At 40.2% G+C, this 13,427-nt stretch overlaps 1 protein-coding gene across 2 annotated transcripts; it reads left to right on the plus strand.

Moving 5' to 3' along the window:
* The first annotated feature begins 509 nt into the window (after positions 1-509).
* On the plus strand, positions 510-12,924 carry LOC142204129 (aldo-keto reductase family 1 member C1-like). Of its 2 annotated transcripts, none has more exons than XM_075275392.1 (9): positions 510-590; positions 4,369-4,536; positions 5,554-5,670; positions 7,781-7,861; positions 8,366-8,488; positions 8,777-8,886; positions 9,189-9,354; positions 9,939-10,021; positions 12,882-12,924. In XM_075275392.1, exons 1-9 carry the CDS (start codon positions 519-521, stop codon positions 12,922-12,924), a joined length of 963 nt encoding a protein of 320 aa, XP_075131493.1. In that variant the 5' UTR covers positions 510-518. The 2 variants fall into 2 exon arrangements, with proteins under 2 accessions (XP_075131493.1, XP_075131492.1); XM_075275391.1 differs by having other exon boundaries at positions 534-607; positions 4,386-4,536.
* Positions 12,925-13,427: the final 503 nt, after the last annotated feature.

The following is a 13,427-nucleotide window of genomic DNA, read 5'->3' on the forward strand; positions in this document are numbered from 1 at the left end:
CAGGAGAGGCTTGGCTACCTTATTGGTGGTCATCAGGTCACTCGTGTACAGAGTCCATGTCCTAAAATCTTACATATCAGTTATCTAAAGGAATATTTTCTATATGGGCGGAGTGATGCTATATGGCGGCTTATCAGTTCTCCTGTATGGACATACCGCAGCAATAAACTACACTGCACCTTGACCCCATGGTGTCCGAGCTAAGGATTATTAACCCTTAATAGCACCGTATAGCACTGGTTTTCTTCTCACAATTTACTCTATTAACCCCTTGCCACACTATGCCATACATATATGTCACTACGATAAGTGCACAAGTGCAATCAGCACCGGCTGAGATCAGAGGTTTCTCTTCTGTCCCTCACCGTGGCCTCCCATACAAGAACCTCACGCCCTCCAACTATAGGAAGAGCCCATTATATAACCCGCATAGTGTGCTCCACCCTCATATACACTGCTCTATACACTCCCATACACTGCTCTCTATCCTCTCAGACTCTGTTCTCCAGGCGTCAGACATGGCCTCAATCCTAATGAATGATGGGAACCGAATCCCAGTTATTGGGTTTGGAACGTATGCGCCTGAATACGTGAGTACTACAGATAAGTATATAGGATTGTACAGCGTAGCAGGACTGTAGTGATCTATGGCTGGCACTAGATGGTGATAAAGTTCATAAGAATTTTGTAATCTTATTGTTAACATGAAATTTGGTGTAAAGGTTATGTCCACCATTAACCCCGATATATATAGAATATATCTAAGAACATACCGTATATACAATGTGACAGCAGCGCCAGAATAATCTGCATAGATGGTGCAGTCACTGTGTACATACATTACATTACTTATCCTGTATTATACTCCAGAGCTGCGCTCACTATTCTGCTGGTGAAATCACTGTGTACATACATTACCTTACTTATCCTGTATTATACTCCAGAGCTGCACTCACTATTCTGCTGGTGCAGTCACTGTGTACATACATTACATTACTTATCCTGTATTATACTCCAGAGCTGAACTCACTATTCTGCTGGTGCAGTCACTGTGTACATACATTACATTACATTACTTATCCTGTATTATACTCCAGAGCTGCACTCACTATTCTGCTGGTGCAGTCACTGTGTACATACATTACATTACTTATCCTGTATTATACTCCAGAGCTGTGCTCACTATTCTGCTGGTGCAGTCACTGTGTACATACATTACATTACTTATCCTGTACTATACTCCAGAGCTGAACTCACTATTCTGCTGGTGCAGTCACTGTGTACATACATTACATTACATTACTTATCCTGTATTATACTCCAGAGCTGCACTCACTATTCTGCTGGTGCAGTCACTGTGTACATACATTACATTACTTATCCTGTATTATACTCCAGAGCTGTGCTCACTATTCTGCTGGTGCAGTCACTGTGTACATACATTACATTACTTATCCTGTATTATACTCCAGAGCTGCACTCACTATTCTGCTGGTACAGTCACTGTGTATATACATTACATTACTTATCCTGTATTATACTCCAGAGCTGCGCTCACTATTCTGCTGGTGCAGTCACTGTGTACATACATTACATTACTCATCCTGTATTATACTCCAGAGCTGTGCTCACTATTCTGCTGGTATAGTCACTGTGTACATACATTACATTACTTATCCTGTATTATACTCCAGAGCTGCGCTCACTATTCTGCTGGTACAGTCACTGTGTACATACATTTCATTACTTATCCTGTATTATACTCCAGAGCTGTGCTCACTATTCTGCTGGTACAGTCACTGTGTACATACATTACATTACTTATCCTGTATTATACTCCAGAGCTGCGCTCACTATTCTGCTGGTACAGTCACTGTGTACATACATTACATTACTTATCCTGTATTATACTCCAGAGCTGCGCTCACTATTCTGCTGGTACAGTCACTGTGTATATACATTACATTACTTATCCTGTATTATACTCCAGAGCTGAACTCACTATTCTGCTGGTGCAGTCACTGTGTACATACATTACATTACTTATCCTGTATTATACTCCAGAGCTGCACTCACTATTCTCACATTACTTATTCTGTATTATACTCCAGAGCTGCACTCACTATTCTGCTGGTGCAGTCACTGTGTACATACATTACATTACTTATCCTGTATTATACTCCAGAGCTGTGCTCACTATTCTGCTGGTGCAGTCACTGTGTACATACATTACATTACATTACTTATGCTGTATTATACTCCAGAGCTGCACTCACTATTCTCACATTACTTATTCTGTATTATACTCCAGAGCTGCACTCACTATGCTGGTGCAGTCACTGTGTACATACATTACATTACTTATCCTGTATTATACTCCAGAGCTGCGCTCACTATTCTGCTGGTACAGTCACTGTGTACATACATTACATTACTTATCCTGTATTATACTCCAGAGCTGCGCTCACTATTCTGCCGGTACAGTCACTGTGTACATACATTACATTACTTATCCTGTATTATACCCCAGAGCTGCGCTCACTATTCTGCTGGTGCAGTCACTGTGTACATACATTACATTACTTATCCTGTATTATACTCCAGAGCTGCGCTCACTATTCTGCTGGTACAGTCACTGTGTACATACATTACATTACTTATCCTGTATTATACTCCAGAGCTGCACTCACTATTCTGCTGGTACAGTCACTGTGTATATACATTACATTACTTATCCTGTATTATACTCCAGAGCTGCGCTCACTATTCTGCTGGTGCAGTCACTGTGTACATACATTACATTACTCATCCTGTATTATACTCCAGAGCTGTGCTCACTATTCTGCTGGTATAGTCACTGTGTACATACATTACATTACTTATCCTGTATTATACTCCAGAGCTGCGCTCACTATTCTGCTGGTACAGTCACTGTGTACATACATTTCATTACTTATCCTGTATTATACTCCAGAGCTGTGCTCACTATTCTGCTGGTACAGTCACTGTGTACATACATTACATTACTTATCCTGTATTATACTCCAGAGCTGCGCTCACTATTCTGCTGGTACAGTCACTGTGTACATACATTACATTACTTATCCTGTATTATACTCCAGAGCTGCGCTCACTATTCTGCTGGTACAGTCACTGTGTATATACATTACATTACTTATCCTGTATTATACTCCAGAGCTGAACTCACTATTCTGCTGGTGCAGTCACTGTGTACATACATTACATTACTTATCCTGTATTATACTCCAGAGCTGCACTCACTATTCTCACATTACTTATTCTGTATTATACTCCAGAGCTGCACTCACTATTCTGCTGGTGCAGTCACTGTGTACATACATTACATTACTTATCCTGTATTATACTCCAGAGCTGTGCTCACTATTCTGCTGGTGCAGTCACTGTGTACATACATTACATTACATTACTTATGCTGTATTATACTCCAGAGCTGCACTCACTATTCTCACATTACTTATTCTGTATTATACTCCAGAGCTGCACTCACTATTCTGCTGGTGCAGTCACTGTGTACATACATTACATTACTTATCCTGTATTATACTCCAGAGCTGCGCTCACTATTCTGCTGGTACAGTCACTGTGTACATACATTACATTACTTATCCTGTATTATACTCCAGAGCTGCGCTCACTATTCTGCCGGTACAGTCACTGTGTACATACATTACATTACTTATCCTGTATTATACCCCAGAGCTGCGCTCACTATTCTGCCGGTGCAGTCACTGTGTACATACATTACATTACTTATCCTGTATTATACTCCAGAGCTGCGCTCACTATTCTGCTGGTACAGTCACTGTGTACATACATTACATTACTTATCCTGTATTATACTCCAGAGCTGCGCTCACTATTCTGCTGGTACAGTCACTGTGTACATACATTACATTACTTATCCTGTATTATACTCCAGAGCTGCGCTCACTATTCTGCTGGTACAGTCACTGTGTACATACATTACATTACTTATCCTGTATTATACTCCAGAGCTGCGCTCACTATTCTGCTGCTACAGTCACTGTGTACATACATTACATTACTTATCCTGTATTATACTCCAGAGCTGCGCTCACTATTCTGCTGGTACAGTCACTGTGTACATACATTACATTACTTATCCTGTATTATACTCCAGAGCTGCGCTCACTATTCTGCTGGTACAGTCACTGTGTACATACATTACATTACTTATCCTGTATTATACTCCAGAGCTGCGCTCACTATTCTGCTGGTACAGTCACTGTGTACATACATTACATTACTTATCCTGTATTATACTCCAGAGCTGCGCTCACATTACATTACTTATCTTGTACTTAGGATCCCATCTCTGATAGTGAGCCGGCCACTGAAGTCGCTATTGATGTTGGTTTCCGTCATATTGATGGGGCTCATATGTACCAAAATGAAAAAGAAGTTGGTCGGGCGATTCAGAAGAAGATCGCAGATGGGACTGTAAAACGCGAGGACTTGTTCTACACCGGGAAGGTGAGGACTCGGGATTATATGAAGGAGGAGTTTAGTATGACACTATGAAACTGTTCATGCTGATCCTCCTGATTCATGACTGATATATAGCAGGAGGGCCGCGGTATGTAACTAGTGCATACTCACCGCCATAATGCCGCCTTAATAGTCAAGATTCCTGAATATCGTCACATTTCCCGTATAACAGCAGTGTCATAGTCTCATTGACCCCATGACAACCCTTATGGACTTATGACATCCACAATGGATCATAAGACCCCCACCCCATGGCAGTCACACGGCTATAACATCCCACAATTCTCCGCACCCAGCTTTTCCAGGGTAAGATATAATTCCTATAAGAGGACGCCCCTTTGTCTTCTATTTCCTGGGACTTTCTCGCCTCTCCGGAGTTTCCCCTTTTCTGGTGGCCTCTTCTCTCCCCGGCCACTCAGTCCAGCAGTAAATCTGTTTTTGGCCGCAGGGACCGGCACATGTGGTTGGATTACGACGTCTGTTCCTTAAGGAATGGAACTTTCTTGCTGTTAGAAGTGAAGGCGAGCCAGCGCGGACTCCAGGCCGGGGTCAGATATCGGAATGTAACACGTATTACTGACTCCATGCCCTAACATGTGCTGCTGGCCGGGCGAGCAGTTTGTGGTTTCCTCCGTGGCCAAACATCTGCAGGTTAATGGCGTTGTGTCAGCAGATAGACCCGTCAGATCATGGGACGTATAACAAATGCCCTAATACCCACCCAAGTGGCACAACTCCCACCCCACCCCCACCCCCCCAGGCTGCGGAGGGATCAAGGATTTGTGGATGGAGCCCTGATGTCCCCTATAAATTCTAAGCCTTGTGTTCCTTACATACATGTATAGTGCAGCCCCTCCTCCTGTGCGGCTGACTACCAGATACATACATGTAGTCCGGTGTACGGAGGTAGTCACAGGAAGTTACTGCGCGGTGCGAAGAAGAGAACATTCCTCTATTATCCTCAGGTCTTTCCATTCATAGAATCCGTGATTTGTTTTTCAGCTTTGGTCGACATTTCACAAACCAGAACTTGTGGAACCAAATGTGAGACAATCCTTGGAGACTCTTCAGCTGGACTACATGGACCTCTTCCTCATACACTGGCCGTTTTCTCTCAAGGTGGTGTCTTATCAGTCTATCTATCTATCTATCTCCTATCTATCTATCTATCTATCTATCTCCTATCTATCTATCTATCTATCTCCGATCTCCTATCTATCTATCTATCTATCTATCTATCTATCTATCTATCTATCTATCTATCTATCTATCTATCTATCTCCTATCTATCTATCTATCTATCTATCTATCTATCTATCTCCGATCTCCTATCTATCTATCTATCTATCTATCTATCTATCTATCTTCTATCTATCTATCTATCTATCTATCTATCTATCTATCTATCTATCTCCGATCTCCGATCTCCTATCTATCTATCTATCTATCTATCTATCTCCGATCTCCGATCTCCTATCTATCTATCTATCTATCTATCTATCTATCTATCTATCTCCTATCTATCTATCTATCTATCTATCTATCTATCTCCTATCTATCTATCTATCTATCTATCTATCTATCTATCTATCTCTCTCTCTCTCTCTATCTATCTATCTATCTATCTATCTATCTATCTATCTCCTATCTCCGATCTCCTATCTATCTATCTATCTATCTATCTCCTATCTATCTCTCTATCTATCTATCTATCTATCTATCTATCTACAGTATCTATCTACAGTATCTATCTATCTATCTATCTATCTATCTATCTATCTATCTACAGTATCTATCTACAGTATCTATCTATCTATCTATCTTTCTATCTATCTATCTATCTTTCTATCTCCTATCCTATCCTATGATCAAAGCTCGGGATGTGATTTTATAACCTAGCCCTGACCTGTCTGATGGGTTCCTTGGTCTTTATGATGCAGTTTGTTCACTAGTGTTCTCTAACAAACCACTGAGGCCTTCTCAGAACAGCAATTGTGATTGATAACCAGATATAATTTTCTTTCCATTTCACAATTATCGGCCGCTTTGTGTTGGCTATCACTGAAAATCTCAACAAAACACATGTACGTTTGTGGGTCTAAGGTGACAAAATATGTACAAGTTCAACGGGTATGAAAACTTTTGCAAAACCACTCTATCTATCTCATATTCTGTCTGTGGTTCTCGATCTCTCTATTATCAGTTATCTCTATAAGTGGATAAAGATGTCAGCTGTATGCTCAGGCCGGGCGGGCGCCCATGGGAATATTTCACTACGGTTCCAAGTCCAGCACTTAGTAAAAGGTGTTTCACATTATTATGCACAAGGACATTGCAGTTGCTCTCTCTCGATATATATCTACCCTGTGTGATGTGTCCGTGCTGCAATGTCAAACACATTTTACTGAGTGTGAGATTTGGAGTTTTTATCTAAAAGACAAAAATCAGGCAGAACTCCAAGAACAAAGTGAAATAAGTGAGTGCGATATTCTCCTGTATGTGACCTTACAGATATCTATCTATCTCCTATCTATCTATCTATCTATCTATCTATCTATCTATCTATCTATCTATCAATCATCTATCTATCTCCTATCTATCTATCTATCTATCTATCTATCTCCTATCTATCTATCTATCTATCTATCTATCTATCTATCTATTATCTATCTATCTATCTATCTATCTATCTATCTATCTCATATCTATCTATCTATCTATCTATCTCCTATCTATCTATCTATCTATCTATCTATCTATCTATCTATCTATCTATCATCTATCTATCTCCTATCTATCTATCTATCTATCTATCTATCTATCTCCTATCTATCTATCTATCTATCTATCTATCTATCTATCTATCTATCATCTATCTATCTCCTATCTATCTATCTATCTATCTATCTATCTATCATCTATCTATCTCCTATCTATCTATCTATCTATCTATCTATCTATCTATCTATCTCCTATCTATCTATCTATCTATCTATCTATCTATCTATCTCTATCTATCTATCTATCTATCTATCTATCTATGTCTCTCTCTCCCTCGTATCTATCTTGTGACCCAGTAATATTACTTAATGTAACCTTATAATACAAGCTTGAGCCCCAATGACTCGGGTTGGGCCTCTGCCACCTGGATTTAGCGCTCAGATTATCGGCCAGTACTCTCTGTACACTCCATTTGGCACGGGATTGATTAATCGCTCTTATTTCCTAGGCTGGCGGAGATTTTATCCCTATGGATGAAAACGGGAAATATCTCCTTGACACAAGTACAGACCTGTGTGCAATTTGGGAGGTGAGAGATGGGGTTTGATAGAAATATTGGGCTGGGTAGGTCATGTCCTTCATCAGGTCCATGTCCTTTGTTCTGTGGAGCAATAGAGCAAGGACAAAGTGGGGCCCAGTGAAGGAACTAGAGTCACAAGAATGCCAAGGATCTTGGAAACTGATGGTTTAACAGATCCAAATTTTCTTCTATCTGACACCAAACATAACTAGACTGACCATGGATTTGATTCCTTTCAATTTTACTTTAACATTCTTGATAAAATTCTACTTCCCTGCAGTCACCACTAGGGGGAGCTTTAGAGTTTATTGCATACTGTGTTATAATTGAGTCCAGTGTATAAATAGTATGCGCTAAGCTCCTGAGCTCCCTCTAGTGGTACCTGCAGGCATACAGAATGATATCTGATAGACACTAGATAGATAGATAGATAGATAGATAGATAGATAGATAGATAGATTTATTTATATTTAGTAGTATCTCATGTCATAAGAGAGTGTCTTTTATTCACAGGCCATGGAGAAATGTAAAGATGCCGGACTGTTAAAATCTATCGGAGTGTCTAATTTTAACCGTCGTCAACTGGAAATGATTCTTAACAAGCCCAGCCTGAAGTATAAACCAGTCTTGAACCAGGTTGGCAAAAAAAAATTAAATAGATCCCAAATTTGTGTTTGTGAACTTAATAAATCTTTATTGGGGTCAGAGCTCCTTTTCCTGAAGCAGAGCTCCAAATCCCCGACTTAGTTATAGATTTACATGATAAAATTCAGACTTCCTGGGGACACCGCTAGGGGGAGCTTAAGAGCTTGCTGCATATTGACTTATTATTGAGTTCAATGTACAATCTGTATGCAGTAAGCTCCAGAGCTCCCCCTAGTGGTGCCTGCAGGCAGAAATTATGGTAAGTTTGGTGTTTTGCAGGTGGAATGTCACCCATATCTGAACCAGAGCAAACTGTTAGAATACTGCAAATCTAAGGATATCCTGCTTGCGGGATATAGCGTGCTGGGGTCACAGAGACACAAGAACTGGTATGTGCTGCTCAATCTTTATCAATATTTTTTCATGGAGAGGCAACTGGGATCCTTATATCTTTCTATAAGGAGTGGTTTTCAGTTGACTGCCACTCCATTTCAAGGTTGGTGTCAATTGATCATGAAGTCAGTAGCGCCCTAGACAGCTGCCTCTCATGTCTAGCCCATGTTGGCTTGTGACAAAACCTATATAACTAACCCTTTCAGTCCAGGAACTTGCTTGGACTTGAACAATGTGACAAAAACAATGGAAAGTAATAAAAAACCCAAAAATTTATAGTCCCTTTTCCGATCCTCAGGTCAGATCAAAGCGCCCCTGTCCTACTGGAAGATCCTGTACTAGCGGAAAATGGAAAGAAATACGGTAAAACCCCGGCACATGTTGCCATCCGTTATCAAATCCAGCGTGGAGTAGTGCCCGTAGCCAAGAGTTATAATCCGGCCCGAATCAGGGAAAACTTCAAGGTAAAAGATGAGTCAGATATTTGGTCAATTTTTGAATCGGACACAGTTGGAATTTTTACCTCTAGCCCCGGCTGGTCTTGATGCAGTGGTTACAATTAATTGAATTTTTTCTCTAGCCCCCACCATTCCTGAGCAATCCCTGCTATTAGATTCAGCACTTATATACTAAGTAGCCTCTCTACTCTCATGCAGGTGGTCTGATATCTGCTACAGGACCCAATCACCTGACAGTAGAGAACCTAATTAGCATATTGGGTGCTGAAACTAACAGAAATGATTACTCAGGAATGGTGGGGGCTAGACAACAAATTCCAAATGTAGCGGAGTCTATTGAAGGATGTACAGAATTGGTGGTGATGGAGGCGGTCCCTTTTATATTAATTTACATATGCTCCACCCTAATATCTGCATTGAGTTGGGCCAAAACTTACCATGTGTCACTGTCAGGAGGAGTGGCTTGAACCTTCTGGTTGACAACATTTAGAAAAATTGTGACTGCCAGCAGCCACCACTAGGGGGAGCTCACCACCAAACTCACTAATACTTCTGTGTAAACTGAATAAATGACCAGGTTCTCTCTATAGGTTTTCGACTTTGAGCTGACACCAGAGGACATGAAAACCATTGATGGAATCAACAGGAACCTGCGCTACGTGAATCTACCAATGTACGTTCTATGTTCATATAAAGGGATTTAGTAACTTAGGGTGTAGTAAAACAAAAATGGTGAGAAACTAAAGCATATTAGGAGGTGTACAGATTAAACAGGTTGTCTCATGATGATGTACATGGCTATATAGGGGTATTGTGGCATTTATATGCATAGGTGTCCATATTCTGTATGGTAGGGGGTATTTACATAGTTATAACTGCACACTTGCCTATGCAGGGGTTTTTGTTTTTTTATAATGCCCAGGTAAGTGTTGAGCTAACCCTGAGAGCAGTATGGTAGCATCTCTCAAAATCTAGCTTTGCTGGGTTGAACCTTTCAGACTTGTTCTACCTGATCATAGGGAGAACTATGTAGCAGTACATTACATTAGAGCTGCACAGTTCTCTCTATTGTCTATCTGCATCCATCTCTATGATCAGTGCGGGAAGCAAACAGAACGCTAGGCCATTGATGTTCAGTTTCCTGGTACATCCTGGATGTCCTTCAGTCAGGAGAGGTGAGTAACCACTAGACCCTGGATATACAGCATTAACTCTTCTACCGCCCTGGGCCAAGGATCATCAACTCAACCACTTAACTGCCTTATATCACAAGGGATAAGAGATGGGGTAACATTGCAGAACATATATATATTTGAGGTTCATCCTCCTACTTCATTTTGGTTCGAGTCGGAGGTTCTATTACTATACTATACGTTCTCCTCAGACCCCAGGGTATAATAATGGGAGACCCAGGGGAGGGGCCGAAACATAATAGACACTAATATTTACCTTTCCTCGTGGTCATCTTCTACCTTCATGTGGGGCGCACGAATGTCATGACACTTACGTCTTAGCTTATTGATGTTGGCACACTCCATGTGACCACACTTGCCCAATCATAGGCCTCAGCAGTGCCTGGCACCCCATGATGTCACCCAAGCAAAGAGTAGCACAAGGGAGCCCAGGAGAGGGGAGGGAAGGTGAGTATTGATGGCTTACATTTCCATAACCCTCTGGGCTTCTACTCAAGGTACAATAGTGATTCTCGGGTAGCAAAAAATTTTTGAAATTTTTTGGAAATTCATAACGAACCTGGTTTGTTCCATACCGATACCAGGGATCTTTATCTTTACACTTTAACCACTTTCTGGGAAAACGGGAGACGGCGAGTGACACATCATGACCCTGTCGTTGACCATCGGCCTCACCAGCAAAAGTTCTCACTTGCCACAGCGCCATCTTGGCTATATTATATTATAATGACCCCTTTTCCCACTTGAAAACAACCTGTGTATACCCCTGTTGAATGGACCTATTGGGTTCTTCCTACCTCATAGAAGAGAGTCCGGAGTAAACTAGGAGTCCTATAACATGGCCGCCATGATGGGTCACACAAGTGGTGGCACGGTCACATTCCCTTTGGTGCTGTAAGCTTCCACGAGACTATATTATACGGTAGAAGTAACCTCATAAACTGAACATTCATTTGTAATTTTTTTTGTCCAATACATATTGAGAATTTTTTTAACATTTTTGAACCCCCCGGATCCCTTTAGGTTTCGCCGCGAACATAAATCTGCACAAATTAAACATTCATTTCCTTCTTGGCCAGAGGAGAAACAGATTCGTGGAGCGATCACATCCCAGATATAAACAATTTATGTGCCGCGTCCATTACAAGCGAGGTGTACGGGGAACCGGCCGGGGTGAAGTTGCCAGGAATAGTTTTTGGCAAGGAAAACAGAAACCCCAAGCCTGGGAGTAAAGAGGAATGTTATCCATAGTGTAACATACAGAGAACAATGAGGCTTTGTGCAATCGGCTCTCCCGCTCCGTACAACCTCTTTGCCAAAATCCGAATCTAGAACATTTTCTTATTTTTGTAAACAGGTTATTAGATTATATTTACTGAAATATCCGCTGACTATTGCAACACCGTAATATGATCCAGAGCCCGGGGCGGACAATAATAAGATGAATTAATAAACACGTCGGAATCATTATGCCTAATATGTATCAAATAAATATTTGATATTTATTTGAGATATATATATATATATATATATATATATATATATATATATATATATATATATATATATGTTATATATATCACGTTTTAAAATTGTACTTTTATTGTACATATATGTAAAATCAAATTATATTTTAAAAAAAATTTATATTAGGTCTTCACATAAGAATATCTAGGTCCAATATTAATAATAAAATAGAAATTTAAATTCTAAATTTAAATTCTAAATCAAAATTTTGCTCCAGAAAATTGACAATTGTCTCTCTAGGGCCACCTATAGGTGACTAAGTTAGTGCGATAGATGACACTAATAAAAAGCATCACCTAAAGATCAGCATTAAAAAGTGACAATTTTGAGAGATTTCTAGTTACTATTAGGCTTGATTTCAGAATAATCAAAATTTTCAAAATTCTGATTTAATATTTGCAGATTTAGAGCCCAGAATTCTGAATGAGAATTTTAAGAAACGCCAAATTAACATGTTTTTACAAGACTTTAATAATAATGACCTATACTTAGATCATTGATATCAGATTGATGTGGGGCTGACCCCGGGGACCCCTACTGATCAGCTGTGCAGTGAGGGTGCCAGGATTCAGAACCTCACCGATCTGATTTAAAAGACCTAAGAATACATCATTACAAAAGTGCTAGAAAAGATGAGTAAAATAGTCTCTTTTTTAATTATAAAGAAACAGCGCCACTCTTGTCTATAGGCTGTGTCTGGTATTGCAACTCAGTCCCATTCAAGTGAAAAATTCAGATAAATCATTCTGCTACTGAAAAAATGTCCTTCAGCATATAAGAAGAGGTCTCACTATACTTTCTGTATTTTTGCAGTTTTGCAAGTCACCCGGAGTACCCCTTTAACGAAGAATACTAAAGAAAACAACTAAAAGAGTCTAATATCTATTATTTTATATTTTCAAGCACAATTTTTGATAGTTCGTTTTGTATTTTGTGATATTTGAAATAAAATGGAATAAATTTCAACTATTAAAGTTGCATGAAGGCGCTTGCCGTACAGATGTGGAGAGAGGATTTCGTGTTGCGAAGACATAAGTCTCGGCTCTCCCGTATGTAAACATTTCTATAGCTGTGTTGCCATCTGGTGGCCGGGACTGTTATTGCATTGTATTGTTGTGCCGAAGGACCTTTAGGTCACATGACCTCTAGGTACTGAGCCCCAAAGCAAAATCTGTGCCATATGCAACATTGTAAAATGGGGACTGTCTGTATGTCGTCTGTCTGTAGGCTGTGCAGACAAATATTGTGCATCGTTAACCCTACTGTTGCTGCAAGAGTTTGCATCTTGTCACTACACTACACAAGTAAAGGTCAGTAGCAAGGGAGGAGAGGGAGACTTCCAACCTACAGGGGTGACGT

The sequence above is a fragment of the Leptodactylus fuscus genome, chromosome 5 (assembly GCF_031893055.1).
Source record: "Leptodactylus fuscus isolate aLepFus1 chromosome 5, aLepFus1.hap2, whole genome shotgun sequence".
Lineage (NCBI taxonomy): Eukaryota > Metazoa > Chordata > Amphibia > Anura > Leptodactylidae > Leptodactylus > Leptodactylus fuscus.

What these genes read in the sequence shown, in the direction of transcription:
- LOC142204129 (XM_075275392.1), top strand. Translation starts at nt 519, where the DNA reads ATGGCCTCAATCCTAATGAATGATGGGAACCGAATCCCAGTTATTGGG. An exon ending in ACTTGTTCTACACCGGGAAG is followed by an intron (nt 4,537 to 5,553) that starts GTGAGGACTCGG and finishes TTTGTTTTTCAG; the next exon opens with CTTTGGTCGACATTTCACAA. An exon ending in ACCTGTGTGCAATTTGGGAG is followed by an intron (nt 7,862 to 8,365) that starts GTGAGAGATGGG and finishes TTTTATTCACAG; the next exon opens with GCCATGGAGAAATGTAAAGA.